The sequence below is a fragment of the Populus alba genome, chromosome 1 (genome assembly GCF_005239225.2).
Source record: "Populus alba chromosome 1, ASM523922v2, whole genome shotgun sequence".
In the NCBI taxonomy this organism is placed as follows: Eukaryota; Viridiplantae; Streptophyta; class Magnoliopsida; order Malpighiales; family Salicaceae; genus Populus; species Populus alba.
In genome coordinates, this window is record NC_133284.1 from 50,329,975 (window position 1) to 50,356,869 (window position 26,895).

Below are 26,895 nucleotides of genomic sequence, written 5' to 3' on the forward strand. Positions count from 1 at the left end.
AATGCAAAAGCAGCGGAAACAAAATACTAAATTGCAGAAACTAAACAAATCTCTTCTCGAAATTATACAATTACTCCAAAACACAAAACAAATTTGCAAAAACTGAACGTAAATACCAAATTGCAGATGCTGAAGGGAAGACGAAATACCAAAATAATTGCAGAAACTATCGAAATACCTAATTTTGCAGAAGCAGAAGACAAAATATCACTCTAAAAAAAAGTTAGATCCGCGAAGCTGTATTTGGGATTAAACCTCGTTTCATAAAACCAGCTCTGATACCATGTTAAACTGATTGAGATCAAACACAAAACGGAGGCTAGAATTCTGAATAATCTGTTTATTATGAATGCTTAGTCTTAACCTAAATACAAATAGAGTATATATAGGTTAAACTGAAAGTACTATTCTACCCTTAATAAATAAGACAATATAAATATTATTTAACAAATGCAAGGACCTCATTTGGTTGAGAAAGCTGCAAAGACTTAAGATTCTTGTTTTCATGTGGTGCGACTCCAATGAAGAATTACCTGATGAAATTGGGGAGCTCAAGGAGTTAAGGTTGTTGGATTTGACAGGTTGTTACAATCTAAGAAGGATTCCTGTGAATTTGATTGCAAGGTTGAAGAAGTTAGAAGAACTGTTGATGGGGGGTGAGAGCTTCAAGGGATGGGATGCTGTTGGATGTGACAGCGCAGAAGGAATGAATGCAAGCCTAAGAGAACTAAGTTCGCTGTCTCATTTAGCTGTATTATCATTGAAGATACCGAAGATTGAATGCATTCCCAGAGATTTTGTTTTTCCCAGCTTGCTCAAATATGATATAGTATTAGGGAAGGGGTGTTTAATAACAGCATACCCAACCTCGACAAGATTATATTTGGGTGGAATCAGCGCCACATCCTTAAATGCAAAGACATTTGAGCAGTTGTTTCCTACCGTGTCTCATCTTTATTTTTGGAGAGTCGAGGGTTTAAGAAATATAGTATTGTCCTCTGATCAGATGACCTCCCACGGCCATGGGTCGCAAAAGGACTTCTTACAAAGATTAGAACATGTAGAAGTGAAAGAATGTGGGGATATTCGCTGGCGGCAAGCTTTGAAAAATCTAAAGAGTGTGGAAATTAAAAAATGCAAATCATTGGAAGAGGTATTTGAATTGGGTGAGGCTGATGAAGGAAGCAGTGAGGAAAAGGAGTTGCCGCTGCTATCATCTTTAACAACGTTACGGCTGCTATCATCTTTAACAACGTTACGGCTGTGCTATTTACCTGAGCTCAAATGTATATGGAAGGGGCCCACTAGACATGTCAGCCTCCAAAGTCTTACTCATCTGGAGTTGTCGTCTCTTGACAAACTGACATTTATCTTCACACCGTCCCTCGCTCAAAGTCTTATTCATCTGGAAACACTACATATAGAAGAATGCGGTGGATTGAAGCGTCTTACCAGAGAGAAGGATGACGAAGGGGAAATAATTACAGAGTCTCTTGGCTTCCCAAAATTAGAAACTCTCTCTATAATGCGCTGTGATGAACTTGAATATGTCTTCCCTGTCTCCGTGTCTCCAAGTCTCCATAACCTGGAAGAGATGGAGATTCGTGAAGCTAACAATTTAAAGCAAGTGTTTTACAGTGGAGAAGGAGATGACATTATCGTCAAGTCTAAAATTAAAGATGGCATCATCGACTTCCCTCAGCTAAGAAAATTGTTACTTTTTCTCGTATCAAGCTGCAGCTCTTTTGGTCCAAAGAATTTTGTTGCCCAATTGCCTTCTTTGCAAGAGTTAACCATTGTTGGCCCCGAAGAAGGGGGTAATTTGTTGGCACAGCTTCAAGTATGTTCTTTATATTTCTCCATTTTTTTTTCTTTTCTAATTTAAATTGTCAACTTCAATACATTGTGATAATTTGTTATATCTTCCTCCAAATTTCTAAAACTAAAGTAATTGATAAGTACTTTAACCATCCACTGAATTTAATTGATGATTTAAATTGGCTTAGGAAGTTAGACATGAATTACTGTAATGTAATTTCTTATTTCTTCCTTCATATTTCTAAAACTAAAGGAATGCATAAATGCTAGCAAATCCTTTAGCCATCCACTGAATTTAAAAGGAGTGAAATTGAGGCTCTTCCGCCAATTAATGGAAAGTATTTGGACAGGACGATAAAGCTTCGTATTTGGTTTATTTTTTCTAAACAATTAATAGAGTTAAAAAGTAAAAATTGAAACTTTCTTTTTAAACACAATATTTTCTCATTCAAAGAACTTCAAAAGCACCAAATTTGTATTGAATTCAAAAAACATATATTTTTAATAATTTTTTCATTTTTTTTTACAATATGTTTTCACTTTTTTTATGAAAAAAATAATTTAAATGATCAATAATCAAGCATTTTTATTAAAACATTTTACTAATATGTAAAATTCAAATTATTTTCTTTTATATTTTTATTTTTGGAAAATGTCATAATTTTTTTATTATTATTATAAATCGAATATAAAAAATTAATTTTTTTGAGTTAAAGTATAATTTTTCATGATTGCTTTTAATTTAACTAATATAAAATAATAGTTTGTATTCAGATTATCATAAATATGAAAAAAAATATGATTTTATATTCCCATGACCCGTTGCCTTGTCTATCTATATCTTCTTGTTGATAAGTATTTCGGTATTGGGGATAATTGGTTCATCTATTTAACAAAATTATATAATAGTTTCAAAGTCCACAAAAATTACTAGGAATTATATCTAACAAATTGGTACCCTTATTTTCTTTTGATGCAGGGGTTTACAAGTTTGGAAGCATTGAATTTGTACTACGTGCTTGTGCCTGACCTCAACTTGAGGTGTATATGGAAGGGCCTCGTGCCGAGCAATTTAACTATTTTGCAGGTGTATGAGTGTAAGAGACTGACACATGTTTTCACAGACAGCATGATTGCTAGTCTAGTTCAACTGAAAGTTCTAGAGATATCAGCTTGTGAGGAATTGGAGCAAATCATTGTCGAGGATAATGATGATGAAAATGATCAGATATTGTCAAGAAGTGATCTCCAATCTTCAAGCTTCCCTGTAGCCATGGCTTCAGGTCTCAAAGAGCTCTACATGCTTACAGTAAAGGAATCCTCTCAATTATTGGGAGTATTTGGGCAGGATCATCATGCTTCACCTGTCAATGTTGAGAAGGAGATGGTGCTCCCTGATCTGCAGTTTCTGACTCTATATAAATTACCAAGCATTGTCTACTTCAGTCATGGATGTTATGATTTCATATTCCCTCATTTGAGGGAGTTAGAGGTGCGTCAATGTCCAAAGCTGACCACAAAATTTACTACTACATCAAATGGTTCAATGAGTGCTCAATCAGAGGTGCTGTATATTTGACATGATTTCTTGCCTCTCTTTCAGTGTTTTTATTTCTTGTTTCCCTCAATAATAAGACTTACAAGTTAGAATGTGTATGCCATGCTTGAATTGGTTTTGCAGGTATCTCAAGTAGCTGAGGGTTCCAGCACTGGTTGCTCCGTGCCAACCAGCACTTGTAGAACGTGGACCATATATAATGGGTGGAAAGAGGAAAAAGAGGAAGAGGATTAGTTTGGCATTGGAATTTGAAAAACATGCTACTAATTCATTCTTCCAGGTAAAATGGCTGCAACTATTTATTTTATATCCTTCTTTAAATCAACAAATACGAGATGCCTGGATAATCTTTGTCCTTGATGTTTGCATTAGGTTGGTTGGTTACCTATTTCATGATCAACTCGACATTGGTGGGAAGTAATTCCAGCTGTTTCATTAGCTGCAACAATTTGTTTTATTTCATGTGTTTGTTGTTTGAACTTCCAGAAATAAGAGTAATGTCATGTAATGTTATGTGTTTAGTAATTTATTGTGCGAACTTCCAGAAATGTTCACTCATTTGTGTGCTTATTGTTTAATGTGTGGATTCTCATTCTCCTTATTTTAATGTTCTATTTCTATTACGGATTCTTTATATGGTTAACTTGTTATTATGCGTATCGTACAATAATATGGTCTCTACATGAATATATATATACACACACACATGTGAATGAGTGACATGTCATATTATCATACCAGTAAGATTATATAAAATAATAAATCAAAAGCATCAATGAAAAAGAAATCACGTTTCTATTTATTTAGGCTGTCTAAAGCTGAACTTACTAGATTAATTTTATCACACACAACAATTAGTCCATTAAATATGGACTATTGTTGAAAAAACATGCTAAATACAACATAATAAGCAACTTCTACCCAAAAAAGTGAGGAACAAGTGCCTCATGGGGATAAACCTCGTAAGGGACAAAGTCAGCACAGTGGTGAACTACATAAAATATTATTCTTAAATGCTTAAGAAAGAATTCATACAGGGAGAAAAAATACAATGATATTTTAAAGAGATAAACTCTAAAAATATATATACTAAAATTATTAAGAATGAAGATATTATGAACCTTGAACTTTGAAGATTCATTGAGTATTTATAACTTACAAGTCTTGTCTTTTGTGAAGAGGAGAAGTTGAAAAAGTAATTTTATTCTTGTGGTATTTTGAGTTGTATTTCACTCAAAATAAAATATTGAGGAACTCATGTGGGGTTTTAAAAAAATTAATTTGATTATTGTGGTATTTTGAGTTGTATTTCACTCAAAAATAATAGTATTGATTCAATATAAAATATTGAGAGGCCTATCATAGTAGGCCGCCTATGTGGGATCTTGAAAAAAAATAATTTCATTCCTATGGTATTTTTAAATTATATTTTACTCAAAATAATATATATTGAATCAATATAAAATATTAAAAAACCTGCGTGCGGTCTTGAAAAATTTTTGAATGGAGAGGTAGGCTTAGACGAGTTACTTGAGTTTGTTATGAGTGAAAAATAGATTCATTAATGCTACATATCCACGTATATTACCTAAACCCACACACATTGGATTCAAAAAATGCACTAAAGCCCATAAAGATGCTGGGATGTATGCCAAATAAGGTATATGGGTCAAGGCAGCGTCTGGATTCAAAGGCAGTTAAGCTTTGGGAGGTTTTTTTATCCCATTAAATTTTGGTCTATATTGACTTGGTTTCTTTGGGTGGTGACTAGTTATTTATGGTGAAGTGATAATCACTTCTTTTATTCTAGTGGAATTCTTGATGTTTAGGTTGGGAATAAATTTAGCTCCTCTTGTTTACCTAAAAATTGAGGGAAAGTAGCTGAAATATCTTCTTCTAAATTCTTTAACTTTGCTTTCATATTGAATTTTATGAAAATGTTATTTTTTTTATATTGTTAAAAATGATGTCAAGTCTTAAAGACTGTTAGCCATGTGTTCCTAATTAACTTTTGATTTTTTTGTATTATACCTCATACATAATTGCTGGAATATAAAATAATTTATTTTTTATTCATGTTTGCTTTCTATCTATTGTACATGCAAAAGTTTATCTTATATTACTTTTGTATATTATCTTTATTATAATTTTTTAAATTTAGAATACTTTATGAAATTATGTGAAATCATGTGGTTTTTTTCAATTTCATCATTGTTCTCTTTGTTGCCTTTTTTTTTTTTTTTTAGAATGGCTTACTAAATTAAGAATTGTTTTTAATTTTAGATTGGTTTTCACAATTTTTTTTTTACCTTGCAAGATTTTTTTTATTATGTCATCCTCCAACATTTAAATAGTCAGGTCTTTAGCTTTTTAGTTGAGTCCGGGTCTAAAATTTAACGGTTTGTTGGTTTAAGAAATTGACCCCGGTTTCTTTGTTTTTTTTTTTTCCTTTTTTTTCCATCCTCCAATATTTTGTTATTTTTTAATTCACTTTATATGGTATTTTTTAGTCTTTTTTAAAATAACGCAGGTTGCCTTGGTTTTTTTTTTTTTTTTTTTTTTTTGTCTTTGTTGAATTTAGTTTTTATGAAGGAATTTTATTTTTAAATTGAATTAAATTGATTGATTTCATCTTCCAACATTTATTTTTTTAGGTGTTAAGCTCCTACGTTGAGCCTGAGTCAAGAATGTAATGGATTGCCGGTTCGAGAGTTTAACCCGAGTTTATAGGGTTCACTCGAGCTTCTTTGGTGTGTTTCTTTTTTAAGCTCTTTTCTTTTTTCATATTTCAACCTCTAACATACCTAAAACCATCATCTTTTCTTTTCTCCAAATATTTGACACACAGGAAAAATAAAGCTAGTTGTTAATCTATAGCATACCTAAAACCATCATCTTTGCGTAAAAGTACACCAATCATACTAAAACATCCTGATACTTTATCAAATAGATAATAAATTTATATCTTCCAACATTTAATTATTTAGGTTTTGAGCTCCTGCGTTGAGCTTGGGTCAAGAATTTAATGGATTATGAATTTGAGACTTTAACCTGAGTTTATAGGGTTCACTCGGGCTTCTTTGGTGTTTTGTTTCTTTTTTTAATCTCTTTTCTTTTTTCTTATTTCAACCTATAATATTCTTTTTTTACTCTCTTTTTATAGAATTTATCTTTCTTTTTAAAATAACAAGGGTTTCCTCAAAGTTTTTTCTTTCAATCTTTGTTAAATTTTGTTTCTTTAAAAGGATTTTTTTTAATTAAATTAATTTTTTTTAATTTCATCCTCTTGTATTTAAATTGAGGCAATACATGAGAGAATTTTTTTTTTTAATTAAGTTTTTTAAAAATTGGTATATTTTTTACCATTTTTTTTCTATAGAGTTATTCTGATATTATATCTCAAGTTATTGATTCAACAGATTTACCAAGTTTGACTTAGGTTTTTTTTTTCATTTCTTTTCTTTTCTTTTTATCTCAAGTCAATGATCAAAATCTTCAATTTTTAAAAAAAAAATGCATCGTCAATAGTGTTTTTTTTACTTGTTTTTTTTTTTTTTCCTAAATCTATATTTTCATATTTCAACATTTACTTTATTAGAGACCGGGTTTAATGATTTATTATGGTTTGCTTTATATATGGTTAGTTCAGTTTCTTTACACTATAAACTAAAAGAGGTGGTGAATTCACTATTCATTCCAATAATGTTTTTTTTATTTTGTTTTTTTGTTTTCTAAATCTATATATTATTTCCCTAATTTCATATTTTAACCTTTAGTTTATTGGAGGCTAGGCTTAATAATTTATCATAGTTTGCTTTATATATGGTTAGCTAAGTCTAATAACTCGTATTACGGGATTGACGAGTTAGCTCATTTTTTTTTGTCTTTTTATAATTGGTATTTTTTTCAATTTTATCATTCAATACTGGGTTGATTATGAATTAAGCTTCATGATTTATTTTGGTTTGTTTTTTATGAGGTTATCCTGATTTTATGACTCAGCTCACGTGTTTTGAGAATTAAGTTGTGAAGACTCAAGTCTTTTATTATGTAATATTTTTAGATTAATTTTTTTTAATCAATTTCAATCTTTAACAATAAGTTTATTGAAAATTAAGATTTATAATTTGTTTTGATTTATTTTTTTATAAAGTTATCACAATATCGTGACCTTGGTTGCGAGTTTTGGCAAGTTAATCTAGGTTAAGACTCACGCTATTTTTTTTGTTTACTTTCTATGAAAAGTTAAAATAGTTTAGTAATAAAATTAATATAAAAAATAAATTGGGTGCAAAATATATATATATATATATATATATATATTAAAAAAAGTTACCATTTTGAAAGTTTTATTAAAAAGTCATATTTTTACCAATCATTAAGATTGTTTTTTGATCCATAAAATCAATTAAATTTAATTTAAGCTAACTTTTACATGACATAATTTAAAACTTTAGTTAAATAAAAAAACAAACTAAAATTATAAAATTAACTTATTAAATCAATAATATAATTAAAAGATTCTTCATGCTTTTTAATATTTTTATATTTAAAAACAATTATCCAATGAATAACAGTTCAATAAACTACCTGAACTACTTCATGAACGATATGTTTTAAATTAGCAATTAAAATATCAAAGGATTTATGGACACTCCCAATGATATGAATTTGTAAAATACTTAATTTTTTAGGTAATTGTAACATAAATCCTTAATTGAAAAATCAAAATAATTTAGAAATAAAATTAATATAAAAATAAATTGGGTGCTAAATTGATAACACCCATGTAGTTTAATGGTATATATTTTTTTTAAAAAAAGCTATCATTTTAAAAGTTTTTATTAAAAATTAAGTCATGTTTTTACCAGTTATTAAAATTATATTTTAATCTATAAAATCAATCAATTTAATTTAAGCTAATTTTTACATGATTTAATTAGAAAGTTAGATAAAAAAAACTAAATTGCATGATTTTATAATTAACTTATTAAACCAAATTTAATAATATAATTAAAAGATTCTTCAACATTTACATGATTTAATTAGAAAGGTAGATAGAAACTAGATCATAAGACACTAACGTCAGATGAACTACTTAATGATTGATATGCTTTAAATGAGCAATTAAAATATCAAAGGATTTCTAGGGTACTCCCAAGATGTTTAATTATTAGAGGGTTAATTTTAGTTCCCTGATATCTTCTGATTGTTGCTGGTTGTAGATTTCCTACTTCTTCCACCTTGATGACTGCTACTCATATCAAAGGATTTGCAAACTACTTCATGTTTTCTTCTTCTTCTTTTTTTTTTTTTATTTTTTTAAGTTGAAAAATCAGTTGAACCAACTAGATCTGATCTAGATTTAATCCACTTAAAATTAAAAAAAAAATAACAAAAAAAAAATGCTTCTTTAATAAAATTAATTAATCTAAATTGAGGCAATAATCCAATAACCCATGAATTCAAAGTATGTTTAGGAGTATGATATTGGTTGATTTTCAAAGTGTTTTTTGTTTGGAAATATATCATAATAATATATATTTTTTAAAAAATAATTTTTGATATCAACACATCAAAATAATAAAAAACATATTAAAAATTATTAATTTAAAATAAATAAATAAATAAATAAAATTTAGTTTTTTAAAAAAAATACTTGTGAAATATCCAAGTAATCATTCAAATTATTTTATTTTTTAAAAATGAAAAAAAAAGTCGCGCACGAGAGAACCTTTGTTATTAATATCACATGCAAACTTCTTAAAACATTATTGTAATCATTATTGACCATTATATTATTGTCCTCGTGAAAATGACAGGGAATTGACATCTTCTCACTTGTGCATATTATTCTTAATTTTATTTGTTTGTCATTATCTTTATATTATGCGTTTTATCATAATTATGTCATAAATTTGCATTTTTGGGGTAATTGCTGCTTTAAACTCGTAAGTGTAAACTATTTTGTTTCAATGTATTCGTTACATCGATGGTATGCTATCTTTCACTAATGAAATTCTTTTTATTGGTTTTGAGAAGGGAAAAAAAAGTATTTCTCTCTTTGTTTTATGGAAAAAGCACAGAGATCTATGAACTATAAAAAAAAAGATAGACATTTCCGTTACATAATAATCGAGGAATGAGTGTGTAAAATTAAGGTAATAAAATTGAAACCAAATCAGCTTAATTAGATAAAGCTATTGTGTAAATCAGTGCGACTTTTACCCAAATTAAATAAGTGTTCGAATATGTGATAAAGTAATTTTTGAATGTTTAATTTTTTATTTTGTACAATGAAGTATTTAAGTAAATGTATATTAATTCAATATTAATGTGACCGTTAAATAGTGACAGGAGGGATAACACTTGAGATAATATTTAAAGTTAATATCATTAATCGAGTGATTGAAATAAGAGATAAAATCAGAAAAAAATTAAAGTTTTGGGGTTAATTAAGAGTTAAATTAAAAAATTTTGCACCTAAAAATCGTTTTGTAAAAGACTTTGAATTATAAAGGTTTAATTGACACATACCAGGGGTGAAATTGAATGTAGAAGAAGCAGAGGTCCCATTAATGGCAGCCATTCAATGCATTTTGTTTTCTTCAGTTAAAACCATGCCTTTATCATTGGGGAGCTAGTGGGAGAATTAAGTTTCACTCTCACTACATGGGCGTGCTTCGAACGCGAGATTCTTTATCATATTTTAAAAGATCTACACGCGTGAAACACACGATTTAGCTAATTGTTCCTGAGAGTGTCAGACTTGATGTAGTTCTGACCGGTGAATGATTTACGCGTGTAATTTTTATGTTTTTTTTTTTTAAATTAAATATTTGTTTATTTATTTATATATTTTTAGATCTGATATCAAAAAATAATTTTTTAAAAATAAAAAAAAATATTATTTTAATATATTTTCAAGTAAAAAAATAATCACAATCACATTCCTGAATACTTCTTAATCATCATGTTAACCTTTTACATTGACCTTGAGATCATTTTTTACAAAAAAAAATGAGGTTTTTTTAAATTAAATTATTTTTTAATTTTTGATAATATCATAAAAAAATAAACTAAAAAATAATTGTAACCTTTTTTCATATTATTTTAGCATGCTTTATTTCTTTACACCCCTTCATGGTGTTTTGTGTATATATATATAAGTTTATTTGATTGATAAAACATTTTTGTTTGTTGTTTGATGAAATATCATTTGATTTTTTTCTTATTTTTTTTTAACATTTGAGGGCACTTTTTTGTTGTTGCAAACCTCCACTATGGTTTTCTTTACTATATTCGGTAGCTATTCTTTGCATGTCAGCTTTTATTATCTTATAGTTAGAAAACAAATCCAAAAAAATAAGTTATTGAACCGATCCATGCCCATCATCTAATTTATGGATTTGATGACTTAATCTGAGTTGATTCAAATCAATAAAAAATATTATCATCTTAATGTATAAAAAAACTTAAAAAGTCATTCATTTGATTTTATTTTTTTAATATCAAACTAGATTTTACCTAGGTCGCGTCAGAAGGCTAGATCAATTTTGAAACCTAATCCATGTAAGGGCTTGATTTGGGAGGTCTCTTAACTTCTAAAAAAAAAAGGTCACTTGAAAATAGTGAAAGAGAGATAAAGTTGGTGAAAGAGCATTTTTCAGAAACGAACTCATTGATTTTGGTATTAACGAGTTTCATTATATGAGAAAAGTTTGATGGTAGATATTTCTATTAAATTAGCTCTATTTTTAAATAATGATTGATTTTTTATATGACTTTAGTTGTGAAGCCTGAGAATAAAGTATACAAAAAAAAAGGGGGGGGGGAGTTTATAATAATTTAAAAGTGTTGTTATATATATATATATATATATATATATATATATATATATATATATATATATAGAAGGGGCTAAAATAAGAAAAAAGCGAGAAAGATGGGACCAAAATGAATTAAGAAGAGATGAGACTATAAATACCCATCTCTTCTCTCATTCATGACCGGGGAGGAACAAAAAGAAAAGGGGAGGGGAATTTTTCAAATTTTCCTTCACCAAGCCTAGGAGAAGACACCTAAATTTCTATACCAACACAAACCTTAGAATTTTCTACGTGGGAAGACAAACTTGGACAGGAGATTTGCAAGAAGAAAAGTGACATAATTTCTAAGAGAAGAGGGGGTGGGAGGCCGGCTGCTTGTAGAGAAGAAAGGGGTTATGAAACTTTAATCAAATCAGAAATCAAACCTAAATTTTCCTCCAGGAGGAACTGCGGGAGGAGTACAACAACAACAGGGAAACGCAAGTCGAGCGTCTACAGCAGGTCCCTCTCATTCACGTCAGGAGTAGAATTTAGGTTACTTATCCCTTTTGTACAAGTTAGGAACTTAAGGATCTTTCATGTAATTTTGTTATGCAGCAAACATGTAACCTGAATAGAATAGTATGCTCCTTATATTATTTTGTTTTTGGAATATTAATGTATTAATCTATACGTGCTTGGATGATCCTCTTAATTACTAATTTATGCATGTGATATGAGATGGAGATTGAGAATGAAGAATTGTCCTAAATATATTCTCAAATGAATAAAATGATTGAATGTACCAATCATGGATGTGATTATGGGTGGGATGTGATTATAATTGTGTGCAGGATAAATTATCGATAACTTGGGATCTCCCGGTATAGGGGAGACTCTGCCGAAATTTCGTACGAAATTTCGGTGAATTGAAAAAAAAAATTGCTCCATTTACCCCTTATGTAGGAGTTAAATAAATATTTATTGATTGAATGTTTTTGAGATTGTTACAGTAATGCATGATATTTCAAAGAAATTAGTTTGATTTGTTCTAAACATGATTAAAATAAAAAGAACAATCAATGTAAAATATCTGCATGTTTATCTATATTTTATTTCTATTATAAAGATTAAATTTATGCTTTAATATTAAATTAGTGATAACAACTCCTTTTGATTTATTAGTTCATTTATATTTTTAATTTGTTTTATACAATACAAATAGCATCTTTTCATATATCAATGAAAAAAATGTTAAGTATTGGACTTTATAATTTATTTTGATGTATTTTTTATAAAAATTATGGTGATTTGAAACAAATATTTCGGTAATAGAACGAGGCTAGATTTTCTTAACGTTAATTTTTAAAATATTTTAGCGGTAATCATTACCGGGTAATGGATTGGTGATATCTTCTGATTGTTGCTAGTTGTAGATTTCCCTCCTTCTAGCACCTTGACAACAGCTTCTAATATCAAAGGATATGTAAACTAACTTCATAATTTGTTTTTTGTTTTTTTAAGTTGAAATTCAGCTGAACCAACCATCCATATTTGACAAAGTTAAAATTAAAAAAAAATTAAAAAAAATTATGTGGTAGTAGTTGGTTTTCAAAGTGTTTTTTTTTAATACAATAAAATAATATATATTTTTTAAAATTTATTTTTAATACCAGAAAATCAAAATAATAAAAAATATATTAATTTGAAGTAAATAAATAAATATATTTTTTAAAAAAATACTTGTGAAATATCTAAGTAATCATTCAAATTATTTAATTTTCTTAAATGAAAAAAAAGACGCGAACGAGAGAACCTTTATTATTATTATTATTATTAATATCACATGCTAACTTTTTTAAATATTATTATTTTCTTGAAAATGACAGGGAATTGACTATTATTTTCCTCGTGAAAATCACCATTACTATCTTTGTTATTAACATCACATGCAAAGTTTTGAAAACAACATTATTGTCCTCGTGAATCGACCTCTTCTCACCATTATTTTCTTTCTTTCGTCAGGACCGCTGAAATAAGAACATGAGAGTGTTTTGAAAAGCGGGGACAGAGTGAGAAACAATAACATGATTTTATGGCCTCAATCAGAGAGGAAAGGCAGAATAAGGTTAAAGGGACCTAATTTACAAATTTTACTCTTAAGGTGTATAGTGGAAATAAATTCTTCCTGGTTAATTTCTATATTTTACATCGGTATATTAGAATCTAAAAAAAACACTAATTTGATATATTTTGGAACAAAACCCTCCTTTTCTCTTTTAAAAAAAAAAAAGCATCAATGCCGATTGCCTTAATTTAATAGAGGATCGACAAAAAAAAAAAAGACTTTTTTTAGGACTTTGGGCTCGCTTTTAGGCATATCGCATATGCGAGGGCAATCACAACAACTCAAGAGCAAAACAACACCCTATTAGTGGGCAAGTCTTATTGCTTGAGTGTATGATGCGGAGATAGTCATTGCAGATTTTAGTGGCCTAAGTTTGATCCTTTGTTGAGTTCCTTGCAAGTCTTTTTTTATCCTTATTCATAATTTTCAAAAAACAAAAAAAAAATTTGACCGATCATAGCTTTAGATTAATTATATGTGCTATTGGAAGAGATGAGGAGCTAGTATCATTCGTGCAGGTGTCAAAGTGATCATCATCAGCTTTCCATTCCTTTCTCTCTTTGCTAGGTGAGCACTTGTGCATATTATTCTTAATTTTATTTGTTTGTCATTATCTTTATATTATGCTTTTTATCTTAATTGTTTCATAAAATTGCATTTTTATGGGACTTGCTGCTTTAAACTCGTAAGTGTAAACTATTTTGTTTCAATGTATTCTTTAGATCGGTGGTATGCTATCTTTCACTAATGAAATTCTGTTTGTTGGTTTTGAGAAGGAAAAAAAAAAGTATTTCTATCTTTGTTTTATGGAAAAAGCACATAGATCTATGAACTATATATATCGAGGAAATGAGTGTTTAAAATTAAGATAATGAAATTGAAACCAAATCAGCTTCATTAGATAAAGCTGTTGTGTAAATACGCGTATGATGCAGAGATAGTAATTACAGATTTTAGTTGGCTAAGATTGATCCTTTGTTGAGTTCGTTCCATTAATTATACTTCCTTGCAAGTCTTTTTTGTCTCCTTATTCATAACTTTTTTTTAAAAAAAAGACATTGACCGATCATAGCTTCAGATTGATTAGATGTGTTGTTGGAAGCGATGAGCAGCTCGTATCATTCGTGCAGGTGTCAAAGTGATCATCATCAGCCTTCCATACAGAGACTGGTGGAAAATGGCTATCGAAAGTGTTGGTGAGTCCGTTGTATCTAAGATAGCAGAGCTCTTGGTGGAACCAGCAATCAAGCAGTTCCGTTACATGTTCTGTTTCAACAATTTTGTTCAAGAATTCGATGAACAAATGATGAACCTGGCTTTGGCATTTTATCGTCTGCAAGATGCTGTCAACGTTGCTGAAAGGAATGCTGAAGAAATTGAGATTGATGTCAACACATGGCTGGAAAATGCAAAAAACGAAATTGAAGGTGTGAATCGTTTGCAAAATGAAAAAGGAAAAATTGGCAAATGCTTTACTTGGTGTCCAAATTCGATGCGACAATTCAAGTTAAGCAAGGCACTGGCAAAGAAGACGGAGACTTTGAGAAAACTTGAAGAAAATAGCAGAAAGTTTCCAAAAGTGTCCCACAAAGCACCTCTTCAAGACATAGAATTTCTTCCATCAGAGGGACTCACACCCTCGGAATCATCAAAAGAAGCTTTCGAACAGATAATGAAAGCTCTCAAAGATGACACTGTCAATATGATCGGACTGTACGGCATGGGAGGGGTGGGTAAAACCACCCTGGTCAAAGAAGTAGGTAGGGGAGCCAAAGAGTTGCAGCTTGTTGATGAAGTTTTGATAGTCACGGTGTCCCAGAATCCAAATGTCACAGACATGCAGGATCAAATGGCAGTTATTTTAGGTCTGGATTTTGACGGAAAGAGTGGAAAGGAGAGAGTAGGTCGGTTATGGCAGAGACTTCAGGGAAAGAAGGTGCTTATAATCCTGGATGATGCTTGGAAAGATATTGACTTGAAAGAGGTAGGGATCCCATTTGGTGATGCTCACAGGGGTTGTAAAACTCTTCTAACAACACGTCTTGAACACATATGTTCTTCTATGAAGTGCCAGCAAAAAGTGTTATTAAGAGTCTTATCTGAAAATGAAGCATGGGCTTTATTCAAAATCAATGCAGGTTTACGTGATGAGGACTCTGACTTGAACAGAGTGGCAAAGAAGGTTGCGAGAGAATGTAAAGGATTGCCTATAGCACTTGTGACAGTGGGAAGGGCTCTAAGAGATAAATCTGCAGTTGAGTGGGAAGTAGCATTTGATCAGCTAAAAAAGTCTCAATTTCTGGACATGGAACAACTTGATGAACAAAAAAATGCATATGCATGTCTTAAGTTGAGCTATGATTATTTGAAGCACGAGAAAACCAAGTTATGTTTCTTGCTATGCTGTTTATTTCCAGAAGATTACAACATTCCAATTGAGGACTTGACAAGATACGCAGTTGGCTATGGGTTACATCAAGATGTGGAGTCCATTGAAGATGCAAGGAAACGAGTTTATGTGGCAATCAAAAACCTCAAAGCTTGTTGTATGCTGTTAGGAACTGAAACTGAAGAATATGTGAAAATGCATGACTTGGTTCGTGATGTTGCTATTCAGATAGCATCATCAGAAAAATACGGATTCATGGTAAAGGCTGGCTTTGGGTTGAAGGAGTGGCCAACGAGCAATAAAAGATTTGAAGGTTGTACAGTAGTTTCGTTAATGGGCAATACACTAGCAGAACTTCCTGAAGGATTGGTGTGTCCACAGCTCAAAGTTCTATTGTTAGAACTGGATCGTGGTTTGAATGTTCCAGAGAGGTTTTTTGAAGGGATGAAAGCAATAGAAGTTTTGTCTCTAAAGGGAGGGTGTTTGTCATTGCAATCACTTCAATTCTCAACGAACCTTCAGTCGTTGCTGTTGAGAATGTGTGAGTGCAAGGACCTCATTTGGTTGAGAAAGCTGCAAAGACTTGAGATTCTTGGTTTCTTTTGCTGCCACTCCGTTGAAGAATTACCTGGTGAAATTGGGGAGCTCAAGGAGTTAAGGTTGTTGGATTTGACAGGTTGTTACAATCTAAGAAGGATTCCTGTGAATTTGATAGGAAGGTTGAAGAAGTTAGAAGAACTGTTGACCGGGAGCTTCAAGGGATGGGATGTTGTTGGATGCGACAGCACAGAAGGAATGAATGCAAGCCTAACAGAACTAAGTTCGCTGTCTCATTTAGCTGTATTATCATTGAAGATACCGAAGGTTGAACGCATTCCCAGAGATTTTGTTTTTCCCAGGTTGCTCAAATATGATATAGAGTTAGGTGATGTAAGCGCTCCTTTCCACTATGAAAAATACCCAACCTCGACAAGATTATGTTTGTGTGGAATCAGCGCCACATCCTTAAATGCAAAGACATTAGAGCAGTTGTTTCCTACCGTGTCTCATATTTGTTTTTGGGGAGTGAAGGGTTTAGAAAATGAGCTCAAATGTATATGGAAAGGGCCCACCAGACATGTCAGCCTCCACAGTCTTGCTCATCTGGAGTTGTCATCTCTTGACAAAATGACATTTATCTTCACACCGTCCCTCGCTCAAAGTCTTATTCATCTGGAAACACTACAGATAAGATTTTGCCGTGGATTGAAGCGTCTTATCAGAGAGAAGGATGACGAAGGGGAAATAATTACAGAGTCTCTTGGCTTCCCCAAATTAAAAACTCTCTCTATAAGATCCTGTGATGAACTTGAATATGTCTTCCCTGTCTCCGTGTCTCGAAGTCTTCAGAACCTGGAAGAGATGGAGATTATTAAAGCTGACAATTTAAAGCGAGTATTTTACAGTGGAGAAGGAGATGACATCATCATCATCGACTTCCCTCGGCTAAGAAAATTGTGTCTTTCAAAGTGCAGCTTTTTTGATCCAAAGGATTTTGCTGCCCAATTGCCTTCTTTGCAAGAATTAACCATTGATGGCCACGAAGAAGGGGGTAATTTGTTGGCACAGCTTCGAGTACGTCCTTTATATTTCTCCATTTTTTCTTTTCTTTTCTAATTTAAATTGTCAACTTCAATACATTGTGATAATTTGTTCTATCTTTTAAAACAATAGAGTCAAAAAGTAAAAATTGAAACTTTCTTTTTAAATACAATATTTTCTCATTCAAAGAACTTCAAAAGCACCAAATTTGTATTGAATTCAAAAAACATATATTTTTAAATATTTTTTCATTTTTTTTTTTACAATTTGTTTTCACTTTTTTTATGAAAATAATAATTTAAATGATCAACAATCAAGCATTTTTATTAAAACATTTTACTAATATGTAAAATTCAAATTATTTTCTTTTATATTTTTATTTTTGGAAAATGTTATAATTTTTTTTTATTATAAATCGAATATAAAAAAATAATTTTTTGAGTTAATGAGTATAATTTTTTCATGATTGCTTTTAATTTAACTAATATAAAATAATAGTTTATATTTAGATTATCATAAATATAAAAAAATATGATTTTATATTCCCATGACTTGTTGTCCTGTCTATTTATATTTTCTTGTTGATAAGTATTTCGGCTTTGGGGATAATTGGTTCATCTATTTAACAAAATTATATAATAGTTTCAAAGTGCACAAAAATTAATAGGAATTATATCTAACAAAATTACTTTGGTACCCTTACTTTCTTTTGATGCAGGGGTTTACAAGTTTGGAAACATTAAAGTTGTCCTCCCTGCTTGTGCCTGACTTGAGGTGTATATGGAAGGGTCTCGTGCCATGTAATTTGACCACTTTGAAGATGAAAAGGTGTGAGAGACTGACACATGTAGTCATAAAAAGAATGATTGCTAGTCTAATTCAACTTAAAATTCTAGAGATATCAAATTGTGAGGAATTGGAGCAAATTATTGCTAAGGATAATAATGATAAAAATGATCAGATATTGTCAGAAAGTGATCTTCAATCTTCATGCTTCCCCAATTTGTGTCGACTCGAGATCAGAGGATGCAACAAGTTGAAGAGTCTCTTCCCAGTAGCCATGGCTTCAAGTCTCAAAAAGCTCCAAATACTTGAAGTAAGAGAATCCTCTCAATTATTGGGAGTATTTGGGCAGGATGATCATGCTTCACCTGTCAATGTTGAGAAGGAGATGGTGCTCCCTGATCTGCAGGAGTTGTTGCTTGTACAATTACCAAACATTTCCTCTTTTAGTCTCGGATGTTCTAATTTCTTGTTCCCTCATTTGAAGAAGTTGGAGGTGGATGGATGTCCAAAGCTGACCACAAGATTTGCTACTACATCAAATGGTTCAATGAGTGCTCAATCAGAGGTGCTGCATATTTGACATGATTTCTTGCCTCTCTTTTAGTGTTTTTATTTCTTGTTTCCCTCAATAATAAGACTTACAAGTTAGAATGTGTATGCCATGCTTGAATTGGTTTTGCAGGTATCTCAAGTAGCTGAGGGTTCCAGCACTGGTTGCTCCGTGCCAACCAGCACTGCTAGAAGGTGGACCTCATATAATGGGTGGAAAGAGGAAAAAGAGGAAGAGGAAGAGGAAGAAGATTGGACTCAATGTCATAATGATTGAGTCAGATGATTAGTTTGGCATTGGAATTTGAAAAACATGCTACTAATTCATTCTTCCAGATAAAATGGCTGCAACTATTTATTATATCCTTCTTTAAATGGTTGGATTAAATCAACAAATACGAGATGCCTGGATGATCTTTGTCCTTGATGTTTGCATTAGGTTGGTTGGTTACCTATTTCATGATCAACTCGACATTGGTGGGAAGTAATTCTAGCCGTTTCATTAGCTACAACAATTTATCTTATTTCATTTGTTTGTTGTGTGAACTTCCAGAAATAAGGGTAATGTCATGTAATGTTATGTGTTTAGTAATTTATTGTGCGAACCTCCAAAAAAAGGGCTTTTGTTTGTTTGTCCATTTGTGTTTCTTTTCAAGTGTCCGAACCTTCAAAATCGAAAGGCATGATGTTAACTCATTTATGTGCTTATTGTTTAATGTGTGGATTCTTATTCTCCTTATTTTGATGTTCTATTTCTTTTATGGATTTTTTATGTGGTTAACTTGTTATTGTGCGTATCGTACAATAATATGGTTTCTACATTAATATATAAAAATACATGTGAATGAGTGTGTCTGTGTATATATATATATATCAATTTACAAATTTATTGACAGAATATGAAATTCCAATATATAAGTAAAAGGATAAATCCTCTAGCTTTGAAAGGAATTATTGACAGAATATCAAAATTCCAAAAATTGATCTGGCATTTTGATTTCAAAAAATAATTTGATGTTTATTCAAAAATGATATTTTTGATATTCTACTTGTAGAATGACAATTGAATCAAGCAACTCCTTCATAAAAGTGACCAAACTCTAAAAAGAAGAAAGAAAAAAGAAATGAATAAACACCTTTACCCCATGACTCTTGAAACATGTGTTTTTTAAGTGTATGAATAATGGTATGTAGTGAACTTGTTGCTCATAACTCATGAAATGCATCTTTGCAAAGACTAAACCATCACACTAGATGAGGTCAAAGTTTATTGATCATAGTTGCTTGTGCTTGAAATGAGGAAAGGCCATCTTTGTTATTCCTTTCACGTTCTGAAATAAGTATATCCCTTGTGATCCCTTTTTGAGCCTGAATAATTTTTCTTTCATAAAATATATCCCGACTAGGATCACACCCCACATTGGGGGCAAGTGAAATTTCAATGATCAAGGAAGATGATAAAGCCGTGAGAAAGCCAAAAGGCGAAAGAGCCTAAGAAACTCAAATGCTAGGGGGCATGCCCAAATCACAAGAAAAAGTGATAACCAAGATAAAGTGAGTATGCTCTAGCAAAGCAATGAAAAAGAAAAAAGAGGGGCAAATCAAAGAAGAGCGGCAAAAGAAAATATGAATGACGCCAAAAGTCAAACTATTGATCGTGATCTTCAGTCTTTGAAACCCTGAAACACTCTTTGAGCCTTATGAATCCATTTCTTTCATAGCCAAAAACCACAGCCTACGTTACGTACCTGTAGAAGTCCTTTCTAATCAAGCAAGCAAGCAACCTAGAACAATAAACAATGCTCTCAAAATGCAAAGAATATATTTTTCATAAGATTCATGACCTCAAGAATAAGCTATTCATTATTATTCATGCTGATAAAAATGAGTGTTCAAAAAGAGACAAATTTTTCTCAAACAAAACCTTGAGCTTTTTTTTCTCGAGCCCTTCACTTTGAAAAAAGGTCATCTCATGATGTATTTTCACCGAAGATATCATTGCCAAACACAAGAGCAAATAATCTCTTTTCCAAGAAAGAAAATAACCAAGGAGTTGCAAGATTTCAAAAGCAAATTGTTTTAGACTCACATCAAAATAATTTTTGTTTTCAAGATGCAAGATCAAGATTTCAAGATTCATTCTAAACCCATATTCCTTCACCAAACTGAAAAGGAGAGAAATGAAAGAATGACTTCTTAAAACCATAATTTGTCTAAGTCGCTGACAGAGCACCCTTAGGGGCAATGACCAATACAAGGGGGCAACATTGTGCTTAGAAGGAAAAATTCTAGAAAAAAAAGAGATGGAACATTTCCTACAACAAGACAAGGGGGCATTTTGGTTTATGAAATACAGTTTGATCCTTTCAGCAAGTGACACCGAATGTTTCTAGTAGTGAAACGAGGAGTAATGAATGATCCTCTCAAATTATTTGACGAGTCAAAAAATTCTTTAGCAAACAAGTGGGTCACAATGGGCACCACAAAGGCTAAGTTATGCAAACAAATCTGGAAATAGATTTACATGGGCTAACTCGAGTGGGCTAGAAGCCAAGTGACAAAGATGACCCGAATCAGAGGTAGCAAGTCCTCATCAGTCAAGCAACAAGAAGACTAAGAAGAAATGCGGGCCTATATTTCAAAACAGGTAAAGATGCATGCATATCATCTAAACTTCGAGACATTGAACAATGAGTTTTGCAAATTTCATATGAGAAAATTCCAACGAAATCCATCAAGTGGAAGGCCAACTTGAAATGGCCAAGATTGAATTTGCTTTTGAAAATTTTTCAGTTTTTGAGAATTTTTTCATCCTGGGCAGGCTGCCCATGAGAATTAGGCCACCTGAAAAATCTCTGTGTTTTTCCACCTTTTTCGAGTGCGTCATCGACCATCATAGGTAGTGCATTTCATATCCTACCTCAATTCAAGCGCACCTTCGAGCCCTCGTCTTATCTTCATTCGAGCGCGCCTTCGAGCCCTCGCCTTATCTCTTTTCGAGTGTGCCTTCGAGCCCTCAACCACCAAAGGTAGTGCATTTCCTATCCTACCTCCTTTTGAGTGCACCTTCGAGCCCTCACCTCATTTCTTTTCGAGCGCGCATTCAAGCCCTCGACCATCAAAGGTAGTGCATTTCCTATCCTACCTCCTTTTGAGTGCGCCTTCGAGCCCTCACCTCATTTCTTTTCGAGCGCGCCTTCGAGCCCTCGACCATCAAAGGTAGTGCATTTCCTATCCTACCTCCTTTTGAGTGCGTTTTCGAGCCCTCATTCCCTTTCGAGCGCACCTCCGAGCCCTCATTTCCTTCGAGCTTTCATCTTTTGGAATAGTGCGCCTTCGAGCCCTATCATGTCATTTTTTCCACCTCCTTCAAATCTATGTGAATTAGACCATTTTTGAAAAATTCTCGTATTTTTTTCTCACTGGGCTGGTAACCCATTACAATATACCAACTGGGCAGGTAACCCATTACAATGTGACCAACTGGGCTGGTAACCCATTACAATATACCAACTGGGCAGGTAACCCATTACAATGTGACCATCTGGGCTGGTAACCCATTACAGTTTACCAACTGGGCAGGTAACCCATTACAATGTGACCATCCTAAAAAAAAAAAAAAAAATCATCCTCGTATTTTTTTTCAATCATTGGGCAGGTCGCCTGGAACAATTAGACCATTCGCGAAATTCTTCGCGTTTCTTTTATCATCGGGCAGGTTGCCCAAAACAATTTGATCCATTAAAAAAAAAAAAAAAAAGGTGGGTCGTCTTCCAAATTTCTTAATTTCCCCTCTGTAAAGGTCGTGTGTCAATTTACTGTTTTCAAAGTTTTCAAAAAAAAAAAAAAAAACAAAACAAAAAAACAAAACAAAAAACAAACAATGTGGGTCGCCTTCCAAATGACTTGTTTCTTGATTTCTACATCTCTTTGTAAAGGTCATGTATCAATCTACTGTTTTCAAAGTTTTCAAAAAAAAAAAATTCTTTCTCTATCTACTTTTCTTTATAAATTTACTACACAAAGTTAAAAGAAAATGAAATTTTCTAATATCTTTGCATTGTAAATATTATAAAGAGGGGGCAACTGTCATAACCCAATTTTTAACCATTTTATTTTAATTATTATTATTATTTTATGAAAAGAAAAAAATGATAAAAAAATAATAATGATGATGAAAAAACAAGTAAAATGAAATAAATGAAGAATGAATTAAAATTTGGGTTAAGAGCATCATGATTGGAAGTTTTAGGGTTTAATTAAACTTTGGAATTAATCTAATTAAGTTTGGAATTGATAAGTTTTTGACTTAATTAAGCTTGAAATTAATTTAATTCATCCAATCAAGGATTTAATTGGAGAATTAATAAGTTTTGAGACTTAATTAAGCTTGGAATTAATTTAATTAATCCAATCAAGGGCTTAATGGAAGAATTGATAAGTTTTGAGACTTAATTAAGCTTGAAATTAATTTAATTAATCCAATCAAGGGTTTAATTGGAGAATTGATAAGTTTTGAGACTTAATTAAGCTTGAAAATTAATTTAATTAATCCAATTAAGGGTTTAATTGGAGAATTGATAAGTTTTTGGACTTAATTGGCTTGGAATTAATTTAATTAATGAAATCAGGGACTTAATTGAAGAATTACCAAAGTTTGGATTAATTGGAGGGCAAAATTGAAACAGGTTAGAGTACAAGGACTGTTTTGTAAAAAGCGCTGAAATACAGGGGTCCAATTAAAGTTTATCCAGGGGCTTGGTTACGAAAATTTCAAAACTTCAAGGATGAAAACGCAAATGGCCATTAACAATTGAACGGCGTCGTTTCAAAGAGAACCCATCATCTTCTTCCGTTCACTAAACCAGAAGAAACGGATGTCCAACGATGCATTGCCATTACTCCTGCAATAACAGTCACTTTATTATCCAGGTAACGGCATGGCTTTCTCTGGCTATAAGAAGCCAGAGAAAGGAGGCTGGAAGGGGGAGCAAAAAAAACGGAGGGGGAGAAAGAAAAAGAAAAAGCCACGAACGGCAGAAAACTAGGACAGAAGAACGAACCAGAATAGCAAATTTTTGTTTCCTCTCAGGGAATAGAGACGAAGAGAAATAAACAGGAGGATAGACAGGGAGTAGATAGAGAGAGAGCAGAGAACAAAACAGAGGGTGCCGAGAGAGGGAGGACCGAAAGCATAAGCTAAGAAACGGGAGGAGCAAAAAGCCAGCGTTCCCAGCTTTGCTTTGGTCCCCAGAACACAAACAAAGTGAACAAAAGAAGACGAAGAAAAAACAAGCAGGAAAGGAAGAACCACCAGAGAGTACCAGCATCATCATCGGCTTCCTCTTCTCCAGCGTCAGCTTCCACAACCAGAGAAAGAAATTAAAAGGAGAGAGGAACGAGGAGCTGACAGAAGGAATACATATACAGAAGGGAAACGAACGAACACAGGGATCTTGAGGCAAGGATAGACGATCAAGAAAGACTGCAAAATCTGGATCGCCATTTCCAGCACCAGGTTAGTTGCGCTTTCCCTTTTTGCATTTTAATTATATGTTCCTATAGCTGGCGTGCGTGAACTGCTCACGCACGCCTGCTGGTAAAGTAAATGGCCAGCCGGGTGCTGGGTCCAGCCCAGCCCCATGGGCTGAGCTGGACCCAGCCCAAAATAAAAATAAAAAAATAGAAAAACAGAAAAATAAAAAATAATAAATAAATAAATAATGTGTATGCATGAATAAAAATACCGGTTTAAATTTATATTTTTTATTCGTTGTATTTTATTTTATTTAGCCAGATAAATAAATAAAAATGTGTGCATGCGTAAAAATAAATTTTTTTTTTATTCACTAATGCTAGAGTAAGGAATAAAAAATATTTATCTAATTTTATTTTTCGTAGCTACGAATTTTTACCAACGCCAGAGTTGGAATTATTCGAGCTTGAATATTCACTAGCGCCAGAGTCAGAAATATGATAAGCAAATTTTCATAGCATAAACTAATAAACATTTAGCAATTTAAGACGAAACTAGCAATGCAGCTTGCCTTAGGCAGGACGTTTAAGGGGTGATAATATCTTCCCTTTTACGTAACCAGTCCCGAACCATAGAATCTCTATTGACCAGTTAGGGTTTCTAGTGACCATAATACTAGGTGGCGACTCCTTAAACAAGACATTTTTCCTTAAAAGAACCGGATGCCAGAAATCTATTCTTTTCCATAATTCAAGAGAATTATTTTTAGGGCCGCCACGATGTCGGGTGCGACAATAATAATAATAATAATAATAATTAATAAAACCTTTCCAAATTTGTGCTATAAAAGACAAAATAAAAATAACCTCAACAAATCTAGTACTAATTTTACATTGAACCTTGAACTTTTCAAATTGCATTTTCCTTTTCAATATTTTGTTCCAAATTGCATTTTCCCTTTCATTTTTTTGTACATTGGTTGATTGAATGGTACAGTCCCCATTTTCATTTACTTTTGGAAATACACAAAAAATCACTTTCAAGTTTCAAGTTACTAAACGACGTGCAGCTCAATCAATGCCTTCATTGCCTACGGCCTTTAAAAAATCAACTTATTAGCTAGTTTCGTCCTTGGCTCGTTTAGAACGACATCCACCCGAATGTTTGACATGTGGCACTTGAAGATCAGAATAAGAGAATGTTGGATGTTCAATTAATTTTTAATTCTAGAAATTTAATTTTTATTTAGCTACAATGATTGGTAGGTGGTATCTAAGTAAGTTAAAAAGACTGATGTCAGGTAAAATGGTTGTAACTATTTATCTTCTATCCTTCTTTAAATCGTTGGATTAAATCAACAAATACGAGATGCCTGGATGATCTTTGTTCTTGATGTTTGCATTAGGTTGGTTGGTTACCTATGTGATGATCAACTCGACATTGGTGGGAAGTAATTCCAGCTGTTTCATTAGCTACAACAATTTATTTTATTTCATGTGTTTGTTGTGTGAACTTCCAGAAATAAGGGTAATGTTATGTGTTTAGTAATTTATTGTGCGAACCTCCAAAAAAAAGGGTTTTTGTTTGTTTTTCCATTTGTGTTTCTTTTCAAGTGTCAGAACCTTCAAAAACGAAAGGCATAATGTTTACTCATTTGTGTGCTTATTATTTACTGCGTGGATTCTTATTCTTCTCATTTTGATGTTTTGTTTCTATTACAGATTTTTTATGTGGTTAACTTGTTATTGTGTGTATCGTACAATAATATGGTTCCTACATGAATATATATAAATACATGTGAATGAGTATATATATATGTATAAAATCAATTTACAAATTTATTGATAGAATATGAAATTCCAAATATATAAGTAAAAGGATAAATCCTCTAGCTTTGAAAAGAATTAGTGTTTGCCTTTGAGATTGTAATTTTTTTTTGCAGCGTATATTCAATTTAATATTTTTAATAATACAAATGAAAATAAACAGAAAATTTAATTTATAAATGTAACTATCTCAAAACAATGTTGAGAAGGAACAAAGATTAGTAGAATAAAAAAAAAATTAATAGACTTTAAAAAAGCAAAGAGTTTTTAATGTTAAAAATAATTTTTTTATTTAATAGACCTAATTTTGTATTTTTTTTTTTAAAAAGGATAACTCTATTTTAATTCTGATTCTTTAGCAACACAGTTTTTTATTCACCATAACACACACACATTTTTTTTTTTAAATAGTTAACATGTCATATTAACGAGGAGAGGTATTTGAATTGGGTGAGGTTGATGAAGGAACTAAGGAGCTGCCGCTGCTGTCATCTTTAACAGAGTTACGACTGTACTGGTTACCTGAGCTCAAATATATATGGAAGGGGCCCACTAGATATGCTGAACTTGTGGTATCTTGACAAACTGACATTTATCTTCACACCGTCCCTGGCTCAGAGTCTTATTCATCTGAAAACACTACAGATAGAACATTGTGGTGGATTGAACATTGCGGCTCAGAGTCTCTTGGATTTCCAGGATTTAAAAATCTCTATACAAGAGGCTGTGTTAAACTGGAACATGTCTTTCCTGTCTTCGTGTCTCCAAGTCTTCTGAACCTGGAACAGATAACGATTAAATTTGCTGACAATTTAAAGCAAATATTTTACAGTGGAGAAGGAGATGCACTCCCCAGAGATGACATTATCTGTCAAATTGCTTCTTTCAAATTGATTCTTTCAAATTGCAGCTTTTTTGGCCCAAAGAATTTTGCTGCCCAATTGCCTTCTTTGCAAGTGTTAACCGTTAAAGGCCA

General features: G+C 31.9%; 2 protein-coding genes across 2 annotated transcripts; both read left to right on the plus strand.

The window, feature by feature from the left end:
* The first annotated feature begins 505 nt into the window (after positions 1-505).
* Positions 506-3,195, plus strand: LOC140955301 (uncharacterized). The gene is made up of 3 exons (XM_073407631.1): positions 506-1,840; positions 2,798-3,101; positions 3,167-3,195. The coding sequence occupies exons 1-3, from the start codon at positions 506-508 to the stop codon at positions 3,193-3,195; spliced, it is 1,668 nt and encodes a 555-aa protein (XP_073263732.1).
* Positions 3,196-13,467: 10,272 nt separating this feature from the next.
* Positions 13,468-19,213, plus strand: LOC118037827 (probable disease resistance protein At4g27220). Its single transcript, XM_035043934.2, has 4 exons — positions 13,468-13,879; positions 14,443-17,315; positions 18,001-18,633; positions 18,751-19,213. The coding sequence occupies exons 2-4, from the start codon at positions 14,490-14,492 to the stop codon at positions 18,892-18,894; spliced, it is 3,603 nt and encodes a 1,200-aa protein (XP_034899825.1). The 5' UTR covers positions 13,468-13,879; positions 14,443-14,489; the 3' UTR covers positions 18,895-19,213.
* Positions 19,214-26,895: the final 7,682 nt, after the last annotated feature.

Coding starts and splice junctions, on each gene's coding strand:
- LOC140955301 (XM_073407631.1), top strand. CDS start 506: ATGTGGTGCGACTCCAATGAAGAATTACCTGATGAAATTGGGGAGCTC. Junction 1,841..2,797: donor ATTTGTTGGCACAGCTTCAA/GTATGTTCTTTA, acceptor CTTTTGATGCAG/GGGTTTACAAGTTTGGAAGC. Junction 3,102..3,166: donor CCCTGTAGCCATGGCTTCAG/GTCTCAAAGAGC, acceptor GTATTTGGGCAG/GATCATCATGCTTCACCTGT.
- LOC118037827 (XM_035043934.2), top strand. CDS start 14,490: ATGGCTATCGAAAGTGTTGGTGAGTCCGTTGTATCTAAGATAGCAGAG. Junction 17,316..18,000: donor ATTTGTTGGCACAGCTTCGA/GTACGTCCTTTA, acceptor CTTTTGATGCAG/GGGTTTACAAGTTTGGAAAC. Junction 18,634..18,750: donor CAATGAGTGCTCAATCAGAG/GTGCTGCATATT, acceptor TTGGTTTTGCAG/GTATCTCAAGTAGCTGAGGG.